General features: G+C 36.3%; 1 protein-coding gene across 1 annotated transcript in view; it reads right to left on the bottom strand.

The window, feature by feature from the left end:
* VPS45 (vacuolar protein sorting 45 homolog) overlaps positions 1-22,861 on the bottom strand; it is a 51,075-nt gene extending 28,214 nt beyond the window's left edge. Inside the window, 16 exon segments of the mRNA XM_033093037.1 lie at positions 506-627; positions 1,442-1,549; positions 1,767-1,925; positions 9,857-10,024; positions 10,441-10,554; positions 10,989-11,123; positions 13,397-13,483; positions 13,485-13,508; positions 13,934-14,071; positions 14,193-14,261; positions 15,342-15,421; positions 19,245-19,265; positions 19,268-19,301; positions 21,549-21,622; positions 21,625-21,679; positions 22,306-22,861. Of these exon segments, the coding sequence (XP_032948928.1) occupies positions 506-627; positions 1,442-1,549; positions 1,767-1,925; positions 9,857-10,024; positions 10,441-10,554; positions 10,989-11,123; positions 13,397-13,483; positions 13,485-13,508; positions 13,934-14,071; positions 14,193-14,261; positions 15,342-15,421; positions 19,245-19,265; positions 19,268-19,301; positions 21,549-21,622; positions 21,625-21,679; positions 22,306-22,398 (1,481 nt within the window). The 5' untranslated portion in view covers positions 22,399-22,861.
* Positions 22,862-25,372: the final 2,511 nt, after the last annotated feature.

Here is a 25,372-nt window from a genome sequence, read left to right as displayed (position 1 = left end):
GACAATTAATTTCTTCCTTCAGTTAATATCCAAAAAGAAAGCCATCCTCTTCTTCTGTGTAACAAATGGCTTTTGTTAATTAGGTCTCAGTCCGTATGCTGGCCACATTTGGCAAAGTCCAGTCCTTACCAAAAATAGTAACAACCTGCTCTGCCTGGCAATCAAGCAGCAAATCTATTTTTGGCTTTAATGTTTGAAGCTCAAAATGCTAGATGCCATGGAACTGAACCTTAAATGGCATAAGCAAACTGGTCTGATAGTAAAAGATATAATGTAAGTATTTGGGGTGCTCCAAAACACCTGTTTCTTTATGCCAGAAGAAGTAATGTTTCAGGTTTAGCAGGTGAATTCATATCTAACCTTGACACACAAGAAACCAAAGAATCTTAGAACTGAAACAACAGGGGGAGGAGGATGATAGAATTGTAGTTGCGGTCCCTTATATTATTCGAAATTTCCTATTTTCTTAGAGTTTCTGGTTTTTATTAATATTTTTATATCTTACCTGTCTCTGAGTGTGCTGGGGCCTAGATAAGGGTACAGGCTTTCCTTAAGCTTTCCTTTGATGAGATGGTCCAGGGTCTCATGTAGGAAAGGTTGATGCTGAGTATAGACATTTTCTATTCCCTAAGACAGGGGAAAATGGTTCTTAGGACATTTTTGAGAAACTTGGGATATAACGGTTTATGATATTCTTATCAGAAAAGGACATGTACTCAATAGAGACTTCATGGGATAGATACAAGTAAGAATTTTAGGAGAATTTTATGGTTAAATAATCTTAAAACATTATTTTCATCAATTAGAAATGTCCCAATCTCATAGTAAGACTGTAATTTATGGCTAGTTAATATAAAGGAATTTTAAAAATGGAATTTCTTAAATCCTTTATCATCTCTTCACTGACTCTCTTACTTTTGTGAAAATGTTATAGTATAGGCAGAATAAATAGAAGGAAAGGATTATGTAGAAAAGGAAACTAGACCCAGGAAAATGGAAAAATTTCAGGAACGTAAGAAAGGCTAGCAGATTAAAACTAAGTTTTGACTATTTTAAGAAAATAGGTCAGTATTTTTAAAAGATCTACAATGGTTTGCTTCATCTTTATTGTCCTTCAGTGAAAAACTGCCTAACAAATCTTAAATAATAAATAAATGGAATAAAATAGCCATGACTAACAGAACTATCTTTTCACTCTTGGGTATTTCCTGGAAATATCTCATTATTCCCTGCTCAGCTATTTGGTCCAATGCTGATGCTGCTGCAATATAGAAAGCACCTAAAGAAAAGGCTTTCAGGAGGATGTCTGCTTTAATTTAATGTAATTGCCATACTCCTAAATCAGCAGCAATCTGGAAGTTACTTTGAAGGTCATATTCATTCTCTCTCAGCCTCAGGGGCTTCAGGGTTGCTCACTGAGGATAGCACAGAGACGTCGTACCTTCAGTCCTTTGAGGAATTGTTTCGTAATAGCCACAGCATCTTTGGGGCTAAAGAGGTCACTTCCTCTGACCCGCTTGCCACCATATTCAACAACTGCAGACACAAGCTATTAAAAAAAAAAAAAAAAAAGGAAACAACCTCTTATTGCTTGGAACAGGAAACTCATTTCATAAGAAAATATCTTTATTAAGGAAATGAAGACATGCGAGAACAGAATTACACATTTCTGTGAATACAAACAGCATGACTTGTTATTGTCAGAGGAAGACTATAATGATAAAGTTGGTTCCTGTTTGGTGGGGTTAATGTGCCCACGTGGTTACCTTTCGGTGTTTCTCAGAAACACCCTTATTCCTGAGGTCCATCATCAGTCCCGGCAGGCTGTTGCTGCTGTGTCGCTCATAATGCAGAGCATAAAGCATCACCAGGCGGGTGGCATCAAACTCTGTCACCTTGGGGTTCTGCAGGAGCCTCTTTACATTCTGAAGACAGAGAGCGAGAACTGATATTTACCCCTCGTCACTGGAGTGATGTATAATATCTCAGATCTAATAGGTATTGAATGGCAGTGCCGCATCTGAGGGCATGACTAAGATTACAGCTATGGCAGTGGACAGGTCAGAGGGTTTGCAACTGTTTGAACTACAGAAAATTAGATGCCTTTTGCCTAACATAAGAATTAAATAAGGAAATCTACTCCCATTGTAATTGCTTTAGGACAAAAATGAATTTAACTATGGATAGTTCTTTCCTTTCCTCTCATGAGCTGGTCCAGGGTCTCATGTAGGAAAGGTTGCAATTTCCTTGCTGAGACAAGAACAACATATTCTATTTCTACCACTTCAATCAGCACAGCATGAAGCAGAACTAACCAGTTGACTTGCAAAACTCTACTGCTTTCTCTTTGTGTTAGTGACTGACCAGTGAAGATGAGACAAGTTGGTAGACTTTTACAAAGGAGGACTAGCTTTATCTCCAAGAAGCATCAGATATAACAATATGTCTCAACGTTGTTTATAGGGATATGAGTATGTAAACAGCATGTAATCTCTCCATTCAATACTTACGATCTTAAGAGGGCAGGTACTCACAGCAGAGGAAACCAGATGAAATCATGTTTAAGTTTTGTCAACCCTCCCATTAAGGGACTTCCATATAGTATAGATTTATATTTATTCCGCAGAACAAATTAATTCAAGCCAACAAATACTTTTGGAGCCCCCTCTAGGCATAAGGCGCTATGCCAGGCACTGGAGGGGCCAGAGATGAGGCAGAGACAGTATCTGCCCTCAGAGAGATCGCAGACAATGGGGTATAGGGGGATGAAACAAGTATAGCCCACTCTGCTACAAATCATGTTTCTTTAATGTACTTCAGGTCTATGAGGTTGGTAAATATGGGAATGGGGTCAGTTTAACACAGAAGGTATACTGACTTATACGTAATTTTCCCAGCATGTTAGTATTTAGAAGAGACTGGGGACAAGCTTCCTCTTTAAAGAAGATTTACCAATGTTCAGAAAAAAGAGATGAAAATCCTACTTGAAGTGTTTTCTGCAGGAAGTAGCTGGTTTTGTGGCTTTAAGAACTGCTGTACTTTCCACTATGTTACGCTATCTGGGGAAAGGGCAGGTGTAAATGAAAAAGGATGCAAAGATACCTCTCTGTGTTACAAAGCAAAACAAAACAACCCCAAACTGATTGATATCCCCATATTGTATTTTCAATTTTGATGAAACTAATCTCTATGAGAAGCAGATGTTTTTGAGAGTAAATAGTTATATAGATTTTAAGTGATCTGCTTATAACCCTATTTTCCCATAACCCGTTTATTTTTTAGTGCATGACTTTGCAGAATGTGAGGTTTTTCAGGAACACATATGTGGTATTATAACAGAAACATATGTAATGGAGAAAAACAAATCAAAACCCCAAAACTGAAAATCAGTGCAATGGGGGAGAAGGGGACACAAAGTGAAGAGAAGTATTCTGGTTGCTGAGGAACCAAGAAAGACTTCATGAAGGAGGTGACATTTGCAAAATGCCCCAAAGAATATTGGAATTAGTTTGAGAGACTGAAAGAGGAGACGCTGTTAATAGAAATGTGGAAATCAGAGAAAGAAATGGGTTGGATTGAAAGACTAGCAAAAGCCTCGGGAGGGTTCTGGATTCCGAGGACATAACTAACATCTATATGGTACTTTACAACTTACAAGATGCTTTCACATCCTTTATCTTCTGAGTACTTCACAACAACCAGGTCTAATGTCTAAGAGCTCTTCTGTTCACATCAAAGAGGGACTGTGATGAAATGGGGAATCTCCCAGGTTGCTTTTCTGGATGAACATTTCACTACCATCATTTGTAAGGGATCAAAAAGGAAGACATTTCTCTCCTATATATTTAAACCCTGCAGTCATAAGAATCTCCTTCCTTTTTTTCATTTTCTGGTAGCTTTTCCACAGAGCAGTCACAGAATACAACCTATTTAGAATATGTGTTCAAATGTTCCACTAATGTCTACTATGATATGAAGAAATTTCAGGGTATAAATTATCATTAAGTAAAAATACACAATTTCATATGTATCTCAATTAATTTGGCATAAGTTGAAAACATCTATCTGGGATCTCTGTTGTCATTTTTCTTATAGGTACAATGTTTCATTGCCCGCCCTTGCAGTCATTCTTTTTGCCTTAAAACTATTCAATTTCTAGCTGACCTGTCTTTGTACTTTTAAGCAAATCTGAGATACTCAAGTAACCATAAACCCACAAAACTGGTATGGGGGTAGTCAAAGACAATTTGCAGCCATTAGCTTTTACGCTTTCTATTTTCTACTTGCATTCACTTGTGTCTTGACTTGGCTATTTCCCATTCAAGAATCCACTTCTATTCCTTGAGACTTGATATGGTATTCAGAGTCCCTGACTTGACTCGTTGCTCTCCCTCGAGGACTTGGTCTAGAGATGAGCCAAGATTACTTTGAGCAAACTACTTTGCTTACTTCTGAGCCCTTAGGACCTAACTCGTGGCTTAGGTCAGTGTTCTGGCTAGACTTACATATTTTATCATGAAAAGAAACTTGTAGGTTCAAGCTGAGTTCTTTCTTATCTTTCAGCTATGTAAGTCCTTAAAGAAGCAAGGCCTTTTTGTCTGCCTGGATCCGTTATTCTTCGACTTCCTTTTGAACTATTTCCCTCATGGCTACTTGACTCATCCTCTTGACTCACAGTGGCGTGCTTTGTATTGAGATTCCAGGGTGCTAACCAGAGAAGAGGAGAAAAAGAATCCGGGAGATTTCTAATTACATAGCAGATATGTACTACATAGTTGGAAATATGACTGAATTATATAATAAACATTTTGGTTTCTCTTTTCTTGTTAAAATTCCATAAGCCTTGAGACTATCAAGAGAGAAAAGCATACTATCACATAATAACAATGGTCAAGTAAAGGACAAAACAGAAAATTATTGTCTGCTGAAGGAGATAGGATTCAATACTCTTCCACTGAATTCTAACATTCATGTAGGCCAAATCAAGGAATAGGAAAAGAAAAGCAAAAATGCTGTCTTTGAAGGTCAAGTTTCAAAAAGAAGCTAACAGTCACTCAAAAGACATCAATTAAAAAAACAATTCTTTTCTAATATTTAGAGATTCTTCTATTGTTTTAGGATGACTACTTTTCTGTTTTCTTCTCCCAAAACTATGAAGCAGCAGCACAAGAAAAAACTTTTATAATGACATACCTGCATTTTAAACCATTGTACAAATTATAGATGAAGTCAGCAACTAAAAGGAGTCTCCATTTTTTGGTTTAATTTAACCTAAATTTAACCTTAATTTTACTTTGTTATCTACTATCACATTACTGTAGTAAAACAGTCAATGAATAGCATTATAAGCCAACAGATTAGAGCAGCAAGATGGAATTGGCAGAAGCCTCAACATGCTTATATGATAAAAAAAAATGAGTCTAATCTAACCGTTTGAGAGAACAGTGCTGTGGGACTATAAAGCGCTTTTCTAGGAGAAATGATAGAAAGTAGGCAGGCCCCAATTCCGCTGACTAGTAAATATATCTGTGAGGCAGTATTCTTTTTCTTAATGACCGGTCAACATAAAAATTAAGTTTTGCTGTAGATAGTCTGCTGGTCAACACTGTTTCTGAAACACTGGTTAAACATTGGTTTAGAGAGAAAAGGATCGTTTTTATTCTTAATTGATGAAAGTAAAATTGTCAGCTCTATGTGTCCCAAACAATTTTCTTATGACTTTAATGAGAAGGGAAAAAAACAAAACAAACAAACCATTCTGAAATCAAGGAAAGAGATCTAAGGTCATGAATGGACTAAAAAAACATGTCCTAGATGCCATAAAGAAAACAGAATAAACCATCAAATAAAAATACTGATATTGGTGATAGTTAATACTTGTTGAATGTTATGAGTACCAGGTACCATATTAAGTGCTTTATATGTATTAGCTCATTCCACCCTCACAAAAATCTTTGAAGTAGTTATTTCCCCCCATTTTAAAGACAAAAAGAATGACTTAAGTGGTTAAGAATCATTTTCAAACCCAAGCCATCAAAGGCCAAAGCTCTTAGCTACTACTCCATACCATTCCAAATAGAACTTTCTCTTTATTTTTCTAACAAATATTTACTGAGTCTCTACTATGTGGTATTAATAGGATGATTTGAGATCTTTTACCCAAGTCAGGAAAGAAGGATATAAAATAGATTAGTTTCTTCTTCCAAATGAACAGTTGTGATATGACAACATAGGTGTGTGTGTGTGTGGGGGGGGAATTGTGTACTTTTTGAAAATGTTCTTCTTCATGGTATGAAAAAAGAACACATCTTCCTTACTAATCAAATCAGTCTTTTCCGAGGCTGTGGATATGTTTCGGTGGTAGTGCACTGCAGTTTGGTTCTAGTGAAATTCTTTCTAAATCAAATTTTTGTTAGCCTGTAGAATAAGTGGTTAGAGGTGGCTGCAATTTATGGGTTAATTTTTGGCAATATATGAACTTTTTCCCCCTCATCATGTTACAGTTACTATTCAGTAAAGCAAACCCCATCTCTACTCAAAAAACCTCCACTCATTGCTCCATGACGTATTATCCTCAAAGGTCAGGCCTAGGAATGCTATAACCCATCTGGGGGTCAGGCCCCTGGTGTCTACTCATCATCAAACAAAAGCTCCCTTTATAGACTATTTAAATTATGTTGCCAAAGGAATCCTTTATGATGGGGAAATCCAAATCAACTGCTCAATGTAAAACCCGAATACCATGGGCAAGAAAACCTTCAAAAGATAACTTTTTAAAATATAAAGTGTATCACAAATAGAAGTCATAGTTCAAAAATATTTTCTTTTAAAATGAACAAAAAATAAGATTTTAGGCAAGGTATTACAGTAGCTTTTTCTAACTGCTTTACATATGGTAGAGATATACAAATAAAGATATTAAAATTGGCTAGTGGTTAAGTTTGGTTCTGTTGTTTTAAAGGGAGAATAAAATGATAAAGAATCATAAGGAAATGTAAATTTACTCATAGGACAAAATTTTGTTTTCATTTAATAAGAGAAGAAAACTCATTTTATTGAGAAAAATAAAAAGTTTTCATAAGAATACTTCTATTAGGTCCACAGAACAACTATAAACTGTCTTTAGCACCATTGTTCAAAGTAAATTGGTCAAGTTAAAGAGATTGTGATACATTTTTACAAAGGAATACTACTTAGTGATTTAAAAAATGAGCCTTTAGGTTCTGATCTGAAACAGTCTCTGAGATACATGGTTAAGTGAGAAAGTAAATGCAGAACTATGTGTCTAATATGGTATCATTTGAATTTAAAAAGAGACAGAGACACACAGGCTTGCACATAACACAGAATAACTGCAAGGATGCATGCATGTGAAATTAGTAAGAGATGCAGCTTTTACTATATATTTCTTTCACCACGTACTTACATTATCTATTTAGGAAGCAGAATTTAAGACAATTAAAAACTAATAAAGTCAGCCTAAAAGTTTTTTGTGAAGATTTAAGAACACGGATAAAATTAAAAGTGATGACAAAAGTACTTTTCATAAATATAAAGCAAATAGCATCTTTATAATTTTCAGAATGATGGTGTTTTTAGAGGAAATCTTGATAAACATTTAAAAAATTAAAAACCAATAACTACAACTATAAATCCCAGTAAAGATCTTGGTATAACTAGAGCCACCGTGGGGGGGGGGGGTGGATTTTTGTCTTCTGGTTGTACTATATATTTTACATATTTTATTGAATTCTCATACCAATCTAAAAGTTTGAAGTCATCATCCCTGAGGCTTGGACAAAGTAATTTTGCTAAAGAAACTTTGGTATGTAGAGACGGGCTCTAAGCCAGGACAGTCTGGCTCCAAAGCCCGTGTGGTTTCCATTATACCATGCTAGCTTTATTTTTACAAAGTAGAACTGCAGCAGGGAAAGAAGGAGACTAAGTTTTACAATATTGGGTCCTTATTAGTTAGAAAATGTGCTTCTGATAATAAGTGGCTTAGAAATGGCTGTCTCCCAACGGACATTTATTCCTGAGTTATTTACTGTCAGTGATACCACATTTTGTCATTTCTCAGGAACCTGGGAATTATCTCTGATTTGTTGCGTTTTGTTATCCTTATATGCAAACTGTCGCTAAATTGTTTTCTCCCTCTGAAATGCCTCTCAGATTTGTCCTTACTGTACATTTTTACTACTATTGCTGTGAGTCTAAAGCCCTCTGACTTTAGTGTTTTTACCTGCAAAGCACCCTAACTTGATTAAATTTCCCAACATACTGCTTTCATCATATCAACTTTCTGCTTTAAGACCCTACACTGGATCTCTTCGCCTATCTCATTAAGTACAAATTCCTCTTATGAGCTGCTTCATAGACTGGTTCCTGCTTACCAATTCAATTTCATCTCCTATTTCTCTTCCACACCCACTCTCTACAGGTCAAACTGTTTATTATTTTCTGCATACTTCTTCATTTCTGTTTTTGCTGTTATCCCTGACTGAAATCCTCCTCCAGATTCTATTCATTCTTTATGGTCTCTCTTAATGTCACCTTCTCTAAGAAACTGTTCCTGGGGTGGCCGCTTAGCTCAGTTGGTAAGAGCGTGGTGCTGATAACACCAAGGTGGCCGGTTCGATCCCCGCAGAGGCCACTGTGAACTGCGCCCTCCTTAAAAAAAAAAACTGTTCCTGAATACCTCAAATCTTACTATAATCTGTGTCACAATTTTGACCTAATTAAATGTTGTCTTGAAACACTGCCTAATTGTTTCTTGTACTTTAGTTTTGTCTCTTCAACTAGACTGCAAATTTCTTGAGGCCAGGGTCTGATTATGTCATTTTTCTTCTAAAATTCTCTGGTAGTTCTGGTAATCATTTTAAGATTAAAGCCCAACTTCCTTTCAAGGCCATCGCCTGGCTCCAATATGTCTTTCTGGCTTATCTAACCCCTTCTCCACTTGTACCTTGCACTAGCTACATTGAATTGTTCTGTTCCCCTAAGCTTTTTTTTTTTTTTTTTTTTACATTTCCTGCATTTTCTCTGCTGAGAATTTCCCCTTTTTCTCTGGTTGGGGCACTCCTCCTACTTATTTATTTGTACAGACCCAAATCTAATGTCATTTTCTCTAAGATGCTCTAAGAAGCCTCATCCTTAAGGAAGGAAAACAGTTGTCCTTCCTTTGTATTTTCACATCCCTTTGGAAATACCTCTAGAATAGCACGTTTTGCATGGTATTAGAATTCCTGGTTTAAATTCCTTTCTCTCCTACAGTAGGGTGAACTCTGTGAGAAAGGATGGCGTCTTATTCGTCTTTGTACCTCACGGCACTATGTCCACGTAGCAGGTATGCATACGATTGGAATGAAAAGCAGATGTTCAATAGTAAAAAACTCTGATAATGCATTTTAATATAATTATATCTTCTAAAATCTTCCTAACAATCCTGTGAGCTAAGTATCATTATATCTGTTTTACAAATGAGGAAACTGGCTCAGAGATTAAGCCAACAGTTTCAGGTCACAAAGCCAGTAAGTGGTAAGCCAAACACTAAAATCCAGATCTTCTGATTTTAGTCTAGCATTCCTTTTAGTAGAAATACTAAATAAATGGCCTTCCTAAATACTTAATAAACGACCTGGACCCTTTGGGATTGCACATTACTCTTCTCCTGTGCTCTTATCATGTATCTATTAATATCATAAATACTATTAATTTGTGTTCTTATCTCAACTCCTGTTAGACTGTAAATTCCATGTTGGCGAAGAAGGATTACTTGCCTTTGTATCTCTTGCTCTGCCTGGCACAGTGCCTTACACATAGTAGGTGCTCATCAAATTGGACTGAATATAGGTACCTGGAGAGCACTAGAATGGTCATTTTGACAGGCCAGTTCTTGCTCAACCTCTGAAACCTCCAGCAGATTCCGCTCACCGACCAACCGGGACAGCTCTCCCACCACTGTCACGTGCTTTGATACAGTCCCAGACATCTTCTTGAATTGTGGGTAATTCTCAACAAAAGCCTGCCATGGGAAAAACATCAATTGGAGGTTTTGTTATTTCTTGACTGAGGATAGGCATGTATGAAGAAGGAAAAAAAAACACCAAAAAATAGGGATTGTCTTTCGGCCCAGACTAAGGCATCTATAGCTTTCGATCACTTGGCATTTTGTTATGCCTTAAGAAGAGAAGAACTGGTGTATGTCAGTAGACTGAGTCTTTAAATAGTCCAAATATGACTGAAGAATGGATAGAAGTTATGGCTTGGTATGAAGTTTTCACTATGTCAATTCCTAAAGAGAATTATTATAGAAAATAACCTCAAACCAAACAAAATGCATTCATGTAGAAATCAGACCCAGAGTATTCCAGAAATGTTGCTTACATGAATAATTCCACAGTCTTGCATGTTAGTCATCCATGTACATGTTCAATTTACCTTCATGTCTGCTATTGATTCCAGTTTTTGCTGTTCTTTTGGTTTCTTCTTCTGAAAGTCTTCCATGAGATTCTTTATGTTGCTACCAATCTCAGCAAAGTTCAGGTACATATTCTGTGAAAAAGGAAGTTGGAAACACAGTTTTTTCAACTAGTCTGACTTTCAGACAATGTAAAAGAAGAAGTGAAAAAGAATCCTGAATGCTGTTAGAATTGAAGGGCAAAAAAAATTCCATTGTACCTGGACCTGGACCAGGACAGTGGTCATGAATACCATTACTAATCTCACAGAGGGCGACAGAAGGGAGGGAAGTAAATACACTGGCTACTGATTTTAAAAGTATAAAACCAAGTATGTGATTTCTATGAAAAAAGTCTCGTTAAAGAGTCAATCCAAGTCTTCTGCCTTCCCGAGACGCAGTTTCTCTACACCGTGCCTCTCATGCTTCCACAGGAAATCCCATGCCTGCTCTCATTTTAACAGGTCAGTGTTGACCTTCTTACAAAAAAAACAACTAAAATCAATTACAAAGCTTTAAAACCACCTACGTTAGCATAGAATTCATCGTTTTCAGCAGATAGGACCACCTCTCTTAAGTCTTTACTGATCCCCGGCACTCTGGAAAGATCAATCCGATTGTTGTTTATGCCCAGGAGTTCATGGACCATGGCCTGATATGTCCACTAGATAAAGAATTATGACAAAAAAAAATTGGTAACTGACAAAACATGGAAATAGTAAATGTTCAGGAAAACAAATAAAAACTGATAACATTCTTCAGTCACTAGTCTTTACATGGAGATTCCTTATTGAGTTCAAATTTTATTAATACCTTGTGCTATACTAAGCATTAAGATTGTCATTTTAATTAGTTAAACACCCAAAAGTCAAAATACTTTTAGATTTCACACTTTTGGAAGAAGAGCGGCAAAATTAATAATCCTCATAGAAAGAAAACAAGTTAGATCTATCATTAGCTCCAATTTTTGACTCTGAATTAAGAGTATATTTTTGGCTTCACAGATAGGGTTATATTGGTACTGCAGTTACAAGCTGTACCATTTCCTGTATGCTTCTGTGGTTTGCTGCAGCACGAGAAGTGTGTTCTTGGAGATCTGAGTGATGCTATATTTATCCTGGGAACACTAATATTATCAGAAAAAACCTTGTGAGTTAATGAAAACAGAAATATTCAGAAGCTTGCCTCTGAATTCATTTTATTTTATATTTTTGCTTCGTATGAATTGTGAAGAAGGATTGGTTTCCAGTCTTACAAATGAAATGTGAACTTGGTAAAAGTGGAAAGGAAAATCCCCAAATTCTGCCTTCTCACTATTTATGGAGAATGGGTTACTTTTAGTCATAGGCCCATTAGAGAAAACTAAGTATTTTCCAGCAAATTATCCTCTAAATCTAGAATCTAAATGCAAGAAATATTTATATGTGTATATTTCATCTTAAGCAATCTAGCTTCATTAAGAAATAAGTTGAGGTTATAAAAGAAGGTGTTTTATTTCCCCAAATAGTTGTCAAATGAATCCTCGAAAAAGCAAGTTTCATTAGGGCATTTGAAATAAATACAATAAAATGTTTATACTTCCGTAAACATCATCCTATGCACACGTCTGCCATCAGCACTTACTCTATAACTAACTTTTCTGTTTATTTCCCTCTCCATTGGACCATGAGCTCTTTGAGAGCAGAGACTGTGTCTTTTAACCTTTTATCTCCAGGACTTAAAACAGTACCTGGCATATATTAGGTCCTCAGTGAAATCTGTTGAATGAATGGTTGCTTTTCTTTGGGAAACAGAATCAGAGGCAATCATTTGTCTTTCTAAGTTTTGGTATTATAACATTTCTTTAGTGAACATATATTTACTTTGAATTTCAGGAACAGAAGGCTACCGTATCACAGAGAAGTTACATTCCACAACCACATATTTCCCAGCATTACCATTATTATAAGCTGGGAAGAAACTGAAATACAGACTGCCTTTCCCTACAAATTCAAAGTCACTATTCATGAAGCTTCTACTATGTGTACTATGTGCAAGACGCTGTGCTTGTACTTGCAGAAGAATAAACACTGGTGAGACACAGTCTGCCTTGGAAGATGTATAACCTAGGAGAGTGTGAAAACAATCAAAGGTGCAACAGGGCAAGTGCAGCACGAGACATTAGAGACACACAAAGTGCCACAGTAATTCAGGGGAAAGAGAACAGACTGAAAGAGTGAAGGTCTCCAGGAGATATTTCAAGTGGTTTTAAGGGAGAATTTTGATAGGTGAAGTTGGGAAGAGAAGGTATTCCAAACATTCCAGACTTTAGACAGAGGTCACAATATGAATGAAATGATGGCAGAAAACTACATGGCATATCTGCTCAGTAGGGAGCTGTAGGTTTTACACAGGGCCCATATTGGATGCCAAGTTCAGGAATTTGTATTTAACCCAGTGGACAAATGGGAACCAATGATTTTTAAGATTTTTAAGCCAGGAGTAATAGGATCAGAACTGTGCATTCGGAAAAGTAATTTACGAACATAGTGTCTGTGAAATATATTAGAGTGGGAAGAAATGAAAAGTGGGAATTAAGTAGATGACTATTTCAGCATTCCCACAAGAGAGTAGGGTCTACACCAAGGTAACGGCAGTAAGAATGGAAAAGAGCAGACAGACACTGGAAAAGCAGAATCTACAGAACCTAGAGGTTTTCCTGGATTAGGGGTGGGAGTGGTGGCAGAAAGGGACAGGAAGGATGAAGGGGAAGAAAGAGTCAAAGATGACTGTGGCTGGAAAAATAGTGATACCAAAACACCAGGAAATACAAGGCAAAACAGGAACAGCTGAAAATGAGGAGGCAAATAAGTGTCCCATGCTGTTCATTTCCATGTTCCCTTTTTTATGACTACCGCTGCACTCGTCCTTCCGTTACGCTAACAAAGGGCTCTGCACCTGGTTTAGCAGTGGGGTGATGGCATCATCGCAGCGGTCCAAAATCAGTAGCAACGGAGGAACCTCAGTCCGTCGGAATTCAAACAGTTTCATATTCTTTAGTTATCACTTGCTGTGGGTGAGAGAGAAAGATGGTCAAATAATTAGTTGCAGATAGAGATGCTATAAATAGGAAATTAATGCATAAAAACCACATTTAACAAGAGTTCTTTGCACCTTCATAGGCCTTGCATAAAAGGATTCAAACGCTTGACAAAGTTAGTAGGATTCTATTTAAGAGGTTAGGATTTGAAACTCTATTTCAACAGTGGTTTAATCGGATCAAAAGAAGGTCAAGTAGCTTGGAATGTTTTTTGGGTTAAGGCTAAGCATTTTAGCTCTAATTTGTTGCCTTTGGTTTGAATGACAAAGACCTACTTTGTCAGTAAACCTAACACATAATTTCTGTGGTTATAGATAAAATATTTCTTTAGTTTCTGAAATATGAGGAAATGAATGATCTTGCTGTTTTGGAACTAGGGGTAGAGAATGCCATACCTTAACACATTCTGCAAGCCTCTTCGCTGTCTCTGATGAAAGCTGATAACGAATCATGGGACATTTCTTCAGAGATAAAAGGAGAGCTGTCAGTCCTTGAGTTGTTCTGGACAGCTGGGCTGGATCCCAATTTCGACCCTTTTTGTTAAAAACGTATATTCAGAGAAATACTGAATTTTTTCTCACAAATCCAATTACTTGCTGAATTAACTCCCACCTAACAAATAAACTTAAAAAAAAAAATCCTTTCCTTACATACCTGGCAGCAACCCAAAATATTGAGGGAAAACAAATGTGGGTTCACAGCAATGTAATCACCATAAAATTCCTGCAAACAAAGCACCAAGATCAATCAGCCATTCCATAAACTCCAACTGTATCATGGAGTAATATTTTCATATGTGATATATATACGATGTGATATAGTCAATTTAAGGAAATGCAAATGTAAAAGAGGTACAGATATTGATCAGTTACCAATTGAGTAACAATAGTTTGATGTGGGGGAATAATTATAAACAGCAGCAATAATAAATCTTAAGAAAACAAAAAACAAAAGTTGTAGAAGTATACACACTATGTTTCTGGAGATCTCTATGTACACTTATCAATCAGTAAAATAAAACACTGCTATAGGATATACAATGTTATTCTCAGATGAAAAAGAACTTTGCTTTCCAGTGTATTCTCATGAGGGAGAATATGATTTAAAATAGGTCACTGTTTTTTTATTCATTTATCACCTAGCATACCCTTCTGAATATCCAATACTTGTTTGTTGCCCTGAAGACAATGTTTTCACTTGTGTGATAAACATATTCAAATGTTTGTGACAAATGTATTTGAGAACACTGAACTGTTTAAGGAGGAGAGCATAACATGATGTAAGGAGGAGAGCATAACATGATGTATTCTAATGCAATGTATTATACGCATATAGCATGCAGAATATTTAGAGGTTTCCAGGTTTTAACCTTAATGACAATCATCTTATTATTCCCAAAGCAGATAACCACAAACAGAAGTTTAACAAACCTCATTCATATCCTTTACTTCTCCTATTCTCTCCCAGGCATAGTCCTGCAGAGGAACATTCTTAGGAGGTGGCTCATAAAACTATCACAGGACCTATCTGACTCTGTCCCCAACCCTGTGAAGCCTTTCCTACCAAATCCGGTAGAATCCAGACCAGTCCAATCTCCTTATTCCCACTGATGCCTTCAATTCTGTTCCCATCCAATTTGATACCTCTCTAGACTTTCTAAATGTGAGTACAGTCTGGTGTGGTGCCCATTTATTGTGTCTGATCAATAGCTTCCCTTCTTTTGAGACGCACCTTCCTTATTTTGAGACTCAAATCTTGAAAAGGGAAATAGAAAAAGATGTGTTAGGGGACTAATATGTTTACCTGAACCTCAGCCACAACTTCCTGTTCATCAGCTTCAGCTAGTGACTTCACATCACTCTTGCTGATCACATTACTGAAATCTGAAACAGACATATGAGTTGTGGTTGACTCAAAGGGATCATTTCTGCTGCAGTAGATGTAAATGGGCCAGATAGTTAAAGCCTAATGACTTAGAGCAGTTTCGTACATATTGTGGGATATGTCAAAGTTGAACATCTTCAAATTGTAATGAATAGCACAAACATGTTTAAAGCCATAAATTCATAATAATACTTAAAAAATAAAAGGACTACCACTGTAGGCATTGGAGGATGGTAGGGAACCACGTCTTATCTTTCAAATAGCAAATAAAGAGAAATAAGTAAGCTTTTATCCTTTTATATACAAACCACACCACCAAATAACCAAATAGTACATGAGGGGAAATTTCCCTTTATAGATATATCCCAGCTAAAAAGTAAAGAAGGAATGATAATGATAGAATCAAAACATCGCTTTTCCAATGGATGGACTAGGCATTGAGCCTCAACCACTGCTAATGACACAATAAAAGATGGTCTGTGGAAGCAATCAACACTACCTGCGAGGTATTCTTGCCAAAAAGACATCAAATCTGAATCTAATTAAACCTCTATAGCCAAGTACCAATTTACAGAAACTAGAGGATAGAGGAACATTTTAAACTTCAAAGAACATGTTAATGGGGATACAATCAGCAAGATCCAGGCTGCAGGAAACTTTGACAGAACAATGTAGTTTCTTCAAAAATTGCACAGGCGAGAGAGAACCTATAGAAGAATAAAAGAAACTTAAACAACATATCAACCAATAGCAGTGTGGATGGGCCTTACTATGATCGTGATTCAACAAACAGTAAAAGGAAAACAAAACAAAAAAGACATGAGAATTTTAAATTTGAACACTGAATGAATATTTAAAAATAGGAATTATTTTTCATTATTTGCATGTAATAAGAGTATTTTTAAAAACGAGTCCTTTTAGAGATGCATACTGAAATGCCTATGGATAAAATCATATGATTTCCTTCAAAATAGTATTGGTAGGGGCATAAGTGGCAGTATAGTTAAAATAAGATTGGCCATGGTGCAGTAATTGTTGAATTGGGTGCTGGGTGCATTGGAATTTATTTTAGTATTCTGTATACTTTTATACATACTTGAAAAATTCTATAATAAAAAGGTATTTTTTTAAATAAAAGGATAAACCCTGTTATACAAGATTTTTAGTAGATATAAAAATACACAAAATAAAATCGTTTTAAAAATGAGATGAGCAGGCCAGGTTAGTGCTAATATAAATTGTGTTGAAAGTTTATAATGAATAAAATTACAATATACAAACTCATTTTAGTTTATTTCATCTAAATAACTATATAAATTGTGAAATTGATTGCTTCACCCAAGAAATTTCTTTTCTTTTTTGAATTTTTATTGGGGAATATTGGGGAACAGTGTGCTTCTCCCAGGGCCCATCAGCCCCAAGTTGTAGTCCTTCAATCTAGTTGTGGAGGGCGCAGCTCAGCTCCAAGTCCAGTTGCTGTTTCAATCTTTAGTTGCAGGAGGTGCAGCCCCACCATCCATGCAGGAATTGAACCGGCAACCTTGTTGTTCAGAGCTCGCGCTCTAACCAACTGAGCCATCCGGCCGCCTCAAGAAATTTCACAGTCTACTTCTTATAGGCTTTAGTGCTAATATACATACTTTTTTTCTTCTACTTCATAGATTTACAACTTAAATCAAACAATCTTTAAAACCAGAAGAGTAAATATTAGATTTATTATTCGTTATTAATTTTAACCACTGCATCAAAGAATTCTCTTTAGAGGTAGGAAAAAGGAGTCGTATCTCATGAGCTATTCAATTTTTAGCTAGAGATGCAGCAAAAGAGTGATTCTGTTCGATGTCCACTTAAATTTAAATTTGGCAGCACAAGGAATTTCAATCCCTTTCTCTTCTCTCTCTCTCTCTTTCCACACACACACACATACTGAAAAACTACTGGAATGATCACACATTTATCAGAATGGCTAAAATAAAAAATAGGGACAACACCAAATGCTTGTGAGGATACAGAGAAACTGTATCACCTGTACTTTGCTACAACCCAGTATATTATATATTATATTATATTATATTATATTATATTATATTATATTATATTATATTATACTCGGTCTTATAGTAAAATAAGACCAGGTCTTATATTAATTTTTGCTCCAAAAGACACATTAGAGATGATGGTCTGGCTAGGTCTTATTTTAGTGGAAATGTAAAATGGTATAGTCACTCTAGAAGACATTTAGCAGTTTCTTAAAACACTAAACATGCAACTACCACATAACCCAGCAATTGCTCCCCTGGGCATTATTTATTACAGAGAAATGAAGATTTATGTACACGAATGTTTATAACAGTTTTATTTGTAGTTGCCAAAACTGGAAACAAATCAGATGTTCTTCAACAAGTGAATAGTTAAACAAATTGTGTTACATCCGTGGGATACTACTAAGTAATAAAAAGGAATCAACTACTGATACATGCAACAACTTTGATTAATCTTTAGCGAATTTTGCTGAACAAAAGGCCAATCGCAAAAGGTTCTATACAGCATGATTCCCTTTATATAACCTTCTTGAAATGACAAAATTACAGAGATGGAGAACAGATTAGTGGTTGCCAGGGGTAAATGAGCGGGTTGGAGTGGTGGGAAGTGGACCGGACTATAAAAAAGTACAAGATGAGGGATCCTTATGGAAATGGAAGTAGTTTGTATACTGACTGTATCAATGACAGTATCCCGGATGTGATAGAATACTACAGTTACTTAAGATGCTACATCTGGGAAAACTGGGTTAAAGATATTTTTATTAATTTCTTACAACTGTATGGGAATCTACAATTATCTTAAAATAAAAAGTTTAATTAAAAAAGAAAACCTGTGACTATGAGCCATAAAAGAACCAGGAAGACAGAAACGAATAAAATCACCTGTTTTTACCTCTTGGGATTGTTAAAAGGGCTGAATGAAATAATACATATATAAGAAAGTCCTTTATAAAATACAAAGTCTTGTCACAAATGTTAATTTTTGCTACCATTATTAAATTTCACTCTATGTTGAAGAAAGTATGTATGTTGTAGACTATAGTCTAAACCCTAAAACTCCAAAGCCTTCAAGTAAACTTTAACATTTCTCAAATGCCCTACATACTGAGTGTTAAGTTGTCCTTGGTTTTAGAAATGGCACCAAATAAACTATGCTAACTTATAAAGGTCAATAATGACATCTAGAGGAGAACAGATGTAACTTCCAAAGCAGAATGTATTACACCAAAAAAAAATCCATATAAATTGTATAGTAACCACAAACCTAGTTTATTTCTAGGTCTCTGCCCCGGGCCCCCAACAAAGTTATGCACATAAGAGATATACCTGATGACGTGTACTTTCAAGTAATTACATAAAGTAGCAAAGAAATGTGGAACATTTTCATCTGGTATGTAAAGTAAATCTCTGCCTTTCCAATAAACTCAAGTATATCTTCCCTCAGCTTGTATGGCTCAGTTCATAGAAGTGCAAAACAGGAGTAAGTATACACTTTTTATGTGAAAGTTGGCTACTTACAACTTTTGACTTACAAAGAATTTTGAAAGGCAAAGTAAAACAAAAAACTTTTTACCTAAGTGATTAATGATGAATGGAAATCACATTTAGCTTTCTGAAATAGAACAACAGCTACAAGACTTTTAAAGCTTTGAAAGGACATTTAAAAAAAGACTCTTATAGGAATGGTTTCAGTGAACTTACTGATGCTATGAGGTGCCCAACAGAACACTAGCTAGGATATAGTTACACGATTGAATAGGTAAAATAACATACTTACAAATAAAATATATACTGTATTGGGTCTTCGCAGCTCCTGAATCAGATAATCTACATTCTCCTAGAAAAGAAAGAACAAACAAAATATGAGAATTGCTTAAGTGAAAAAGTAAGACATATCATCCATTGATTTATTTACGTATTTACTAAGAGTCTACTGTGTACTGAGGTCTAGATTAAGTGTGTATGTGTTGTGGGGCAGTAAGGGCTGGGGATGAAAGGAGATACATCAAATCTAATGATCAGGAATCATACATAATATTAACTAACTGTGTTACCTTAGCCATTTAAGATTAAAAATATAAAGGATACAGATATTGAAATACATTACAAAATTGATATAATTCTGCAGATTTGTCTTAAAGCTGCTTGTCTATAAATTGTGTTCATCTGATCAAAATCCTTCTATAGAATGAATATACAAAATGGTCTAGTCCTTTAAAAGCCAACATTCAAGAGAAATACAGGTAATTATCTTCACTTTGGCTTTTAACTTCTTGGGATCTAAACTGCACAACTGCAATGTTTGTGAAGTATTTGCAAACAGCAGGCTAAGACCTTTTCTATAATTACATTATTTTAAAATAAAATATGAAATTTATAAGTACAAAACAGTTGATTTTTATGGTCAAAACGTAAGATTCCAATTGCATAAAGTAATGATGCAGGTTTATCTAGTTTTTGATATTACAACACATGGTTAAATTTCAATATAAATCTGGTCCCCAAACTATACATGACATAAAATGTCATTTTTGATTGTTAAAAAATCATAATTTCCTTGTAGAATTAAAGTAATGTAAGCAATGCACGTTGCTTGTAAGTGGGAAAAAGCTTTTAAAAATTGTCATTTAGATTAAAAAATACATTAAAAATTAACTTTATAATATAATATTAAGAAAAATTTGTTTTTAAGAACACATTTTGAGTTTGAGAGAGTATATGTTTATCGCTGTGAAAACAGGTTCTCTAATAAAGTTAGGAAATGATAGACTAGATGCATCTCTAAGATCCCTCTCAGAACCAGAATTTCATGACTAAGAGCTACAAATGTGAAACAATTGGAAACTACTATCACACAGTATTATGTATCCATTAATTCAGAAACTATTTATTGAGTATTGACTATGTGGCAGGCATTGGGGAGATAATAGTGTGAAAAAGCAGATAGCATCTCTGCTCTCATGGAGCTCACTGCTGGTAGGTGAGACAGATATTAATCACATAAACCATATGACACTTCAATGACAAGCAGTAGGGAGACGAAGATGATACTGTTAGTGCTTGTAAGAGGGGAGTTTGACCTGGTCAGCAAGGCCAGGAAAGATTTGCTTGAGGAAGTGAAGAAGTTCCAGGCAGAGAGAAGAGCCTGTGCAAAGGTCCTGTGGCATGATGAATACAGTGGACTGCAAACATTATTGTAGTTAAGAGCAAAAAGGGGAATGGTTGAAATGAGGCTATAGAAATGATAGAAACAAGAACACAAGGGCCTCGCAGGCCACAATTAAGGAGTTTTGTCTTTATCATAAAAGCAATGAGAAGTCATTCAAGGATTTCAAGCAGGAGTAACATGATCAGATTTGTGGTTTGGAAAGTATATAATGTACAAGCATGGTAAGAGTGCATTGGAGTTGAAGAACATGAATATAAAGCAAGAGAATATACCAAATAAGACTGAAATAGTTAAGTATTTTTAAAGTAGGTTTAGATGATGGATGAAAACTGGCAGAAGGCTAAAGAATCTCTAATTAGAGTAAGAGAACTAACAAATAGAGGACAGGAACGAGCACACAGAGGGATGATAAAAAGCCTAGTTGGCTGTAGTGGACATAGGAGGAGGTTGGATACATAAGGGAGGACCAGATCAGCTAATGGGGGCTTTAAGGGCTGGGCTACTAAATATAGATTTAATCGTGGAGAGTAAAATTAAGACTTTATAGGTTCCTGACCATAGATGTGAATAAAATGATAAAGACTCAAGACACTGATATAAGTATGTAAGATTAAGTGGCAATGGTGTTCGGTTTATAGGTATGGAGGTTAATCCAGGAATAAAGTGATGTAGGTCTCTGTAAAGGTAGTTAGTGCCTTTGGAAGTAGCCAAGAACCTAAAGACATCTTGAAGGCTGTAACGGGTGAACTAAGACATGGAAAAGAGAAAAGCTCAAGGTTATAACTCTGATAAACCAGGATCATTATGATGCCAGAAATGATGATAATACAAATTTATTGTGCCTTCGTAATGCTTTCAGATCATAGCATTCTGCATTTGCCTGGGCAGATGGCAGCTCAGCTTATGTAGTACCTCGTAGGTCGAAGAAACAAATTGCTTTCAGTGTTTCATGATCTCTCGATTTGGAGAATCAACACGTTCAAAAGGTACACTTCCTTCTGAAGAATCTCTGATTGTGTGTATACCATACTCACTATGCCAGTCTGTAAGAAAAAGAAATTACTAACATTATGCTGGCCTAGAATAATAAAAACAAGCAGCATACCTAGACTAATTCTTTTTCATTAATACTTAGCTGGATAACTTATATACTAATATATGTAATAGCAATTCACTGAGCATCCCAAACATGTAGGTAATGTACCAGAAGGAAATATACTCTCTCTGACCATGGACAATCCATAAATTTCCAAAAACAAAAAAGTTCTGTCATCGTATTTAAATTCTGTGATCAACAAATACTATTAACCTGTCACCTCAGCTTGGGTCCCAACAGCTTGACTTTAAAACATAAGGCTGAGCGGAAATGAACAGGACCATCGGTAAGTCTTCCAGGTGCTCTGTCTCACCGATTTCTAGGCAGAAACATTTAGAAAAGGATTTCTGATTCCAAGAAATTGTTCCGGGTACAATAAGAAATCTCTGTCAGTGGTTAAAGCCATTTAGTCTGAAAACATACTGGGCAAGCTTTATACAACCTTTCAGATCCCCCCAGAACTGACCCTCATTTAAAAATCTTGAATACCAAATCCTACAGAGGACTGGGACCAGCTATTGTAAGGGAGGGTGGGTTCCCTCACAAACGAATACTGAGCAAAAGCAAACTCACCGTCTCTTTATCCATGAGAAGTACTTTCATACCCGGTCCGCTGTCCTCTATCATTTTGGAAATGTACTGCTTCACAGCAAAAACCACGTTCATGGTGGCGAAATGACAGGTTAGCACCACAGACCTTCCCGCCCCCTTTTTTCTTGCTAAATGAACCCCCGGCCTCTTGGCCGGGTCTCAGCGGCTTCCTGCCGGTGGGGCTTTGGCTTCCGGAAGTCCGGGCAGTTAGGTTGCTGGGAGTTGTAGTTCCGCGGCGCCGCCCGGAGGACCAATCCTGTCGGCCCGGTGGAAAAATCCGGCTGAGACACCCAGAGCCGCCCCGCCCGGACGGGGTCGTCGGCCCACTTCCAGCCTGGAGGTGTTGGAGGCCTGGGTTTCCAGACCGCTCCCAGCCCTTGGACTGGGGTGCCCCGGCCGCGGCCGGAAGCTTCTCCTGCTGGCCTGGGGAGAGGGTGGTGCTCACGGTGTGGAGGGACTTGTCATAAGGCTGGCTCGGAGGCGAGAACAGAGAGTGGCCGTGGTCACTCTGTGCCATGAACACGTTCTGGGGTGGCAGTGAAGATTGAAGGGAAGGGAGGTGGCGTAATGCTCTCGGCTCGGGACTCGGAGGGACGGCGCTTTGCCCGTCGTCACTGGGTCATTAGCAAGGCGAGCACAGTGCCCTTGAAAAGCGAGGCCCGAATTGGTGTTCCGAGGACCGAGGGGCACCTGATATTGAACAAATGTTTGTTGAATGAATGAACAAAAGGAACAGCCTTTAGGGATGTTTTGAGAGAGGCCTCAGATCTCCCGGGGGGGCCTGGACGGACCCCCGGTTCGGCACCCAGGGCGGCGGTACTCCGCGGACTCCAACTCGGGCGGGGTGCGGGGGAGGAGCTGAGTTCACACAGTCAGAAATGGGTAGCCAGTGGGGGTTTTAAGTAGTGTGGGGGTTTTAAGGGAAAACTCACAGATTTTGATTTAAGAAACGACAATAACTTAACAACAAAATAACTATTAAAGCCATCAACTTCCAAAAGTCTGGCATATGTGTTTATACCCTGCAGGCCTTCTATCAGGCCATTTCTTAAAAAAGAGGGTAAATGTTAGTTTTCCCTCACCTCTACGTTTAGGAGTGTAAAATCAGGACGATCACAAGAAACAACTACAACTACTTATATGACCAGTGTTTGTTGGGGTCAGTTTAATCAATAGGTTCAACATTACCAAATCAGTCATTCTTTCATCATATTGTAAGAAGTATATAATTAAAACTATACCCAAAGCACGTTAACATTAATCTGGCTGTTACTTTATAAAACATTACATACAATTTTCAAATAATTTAAAGGAGATCAGAAACCACTTGAAATACAGATTTTTGTCACCTCTGAGATTGTGAAGAATGTGGTTTTCTCTCCTTTTCAATTTTCCTACGAAGTAAATAAAACTTCCGGTTGGGCATTTTTTCTATCCTTGAGATACATTTTGAAAGAAAAGTTATAGTAAAATGAAAATGTGAATCTTTAAATGGATACAAATGAGAAAAATCTAATGTATGAAAATTCTGTTCTTACCAATTTAAAATGTTCATGTGTTATAGAAAACAGCGAACCAATGCTAATGAAAAATGAAACACCTGCTAATCCTGTAAGTTACCAATATTTGAAAATTCACCTTCACTAACCTGTCACGTGTTTTTTGTTTTTTCTTATTTTTTATCTATAATTGGGACTTCGGTATAGTATAAGATTGTTTTCCATTTTATGAGTTGTTTTTAGAAAGAATAAGGAGAGAAAAGCTTGTTCATGAAATTTGTGCTTTTTTTAGACAGTAGTCAATCTGTAAGTAATGCATGGAAATAACTGCATCCTTTTGATTATTTATACTTGGACAATTATAACATTTTAAAAGAGAAGGAAATGTCTATTTTGACAAGGCTTCCTAACTCATTCCATTACCCATGAAATTCCATTGATGTCCTTCCTAAAGAAAACGCCAAAAGCCATTTTAAATGTGTCAAGATTAAGACTTCTTTTGTATTCCTGTATCTCTAAAAATAGGACAAAACCAATAATACAGCCCAAACTCTTGCTTTGTGACTCATCCAGGATAAATCCAGAGTGACTTGTTTTGTTGTAGGTAAGACATAGCAAATTTAAAAGCCAATATGAAGTATCATACTTATTTTTTTCACAGTGTAAATAAACTGTAATAAATATTTTCAATAATGAAGACCTCCAATTCAAAAAATAAGTCATGACATTTTTCAGATATTAGTGATTATACCAATTATAAAAGTTTCTAATGCAGAATTGATTTTCACTATGTCCAAGGAATCTATACTTTAAAGATAGAACACAGGAAGTTAAAAATATAGTATTTACATTTGTACCTTTTGCTTAGACTTATGTGTGTAATGTGTGTGTAAATGAAGGTATCAGGAATATTACATGAGCTTCAGCTTCCTACAAAGTGTATCCTTTTTAGAAGTTTACCCATTTTATATTTAATCAAAATCATGTTTTTCTACCATAAAAATTCAAAGCTTGATATAAAACAAAGGATATATAAATGTCAGTATAATTATAATAACAATATGGCCAACTCTTAGTTATCTTAGATGATTAATTATCTACCATTCTCCTTGTTGCTGTGTGTTAACATTTCTCCAACAAGCCCCGGATAGGAGGGAAATGAAGATATTTAAATTAGATTTCCTACTTGTTAGCAATTGATAAAATATTTAGAGAAAGAATGATAATGTTGCTCGAGTCAGATGGCCGGTCCTTGTGCAATATTTTTAACCTCTCTAACCAGTTCCTTATCTGATAGATGGTGATAATATAACCTAATGAAATTGTGAGAATTATGAAATAATGTGCAGGAAAACGTGTGCCTGGCACATAGTAAATGCTCAAAAATATCAGCTTCAATTATTTGAAATCAAAAGGCAGACATACCTTTTAGCTTTTTTTTTTTACTTATGGCATATTTTATTCCCCTTTGACAAGAATATTTAAAAATAGAGTCGATTTCAGGAGAACTGATTCTGGGTGGTGAACACATAATGTAATTTATAGATGAT

This window comes from Rhinolophus ferrumequinum, chromosome 22, assembly GCF_004115265.2.
Source record: "Rhinolophus ferrumequinum isolate MPI-CBG mRhiFer1 chromosome 22, mRhiFer1_v1.p, whole genome shotgun sequence".
NCBI classification, from domain to species: Eukaryota; Metazoa; Chordata; class Mammalia; order Chiroptera; family Rhinolophidae; genus Rhinolophus; species Rhinolophus ferrumequinum.
The sequence above is the reverse complement of the archived record's forward strand: the minus strand, read 5'-3'. Positions and strand labels throughout refer to the sequence as shown.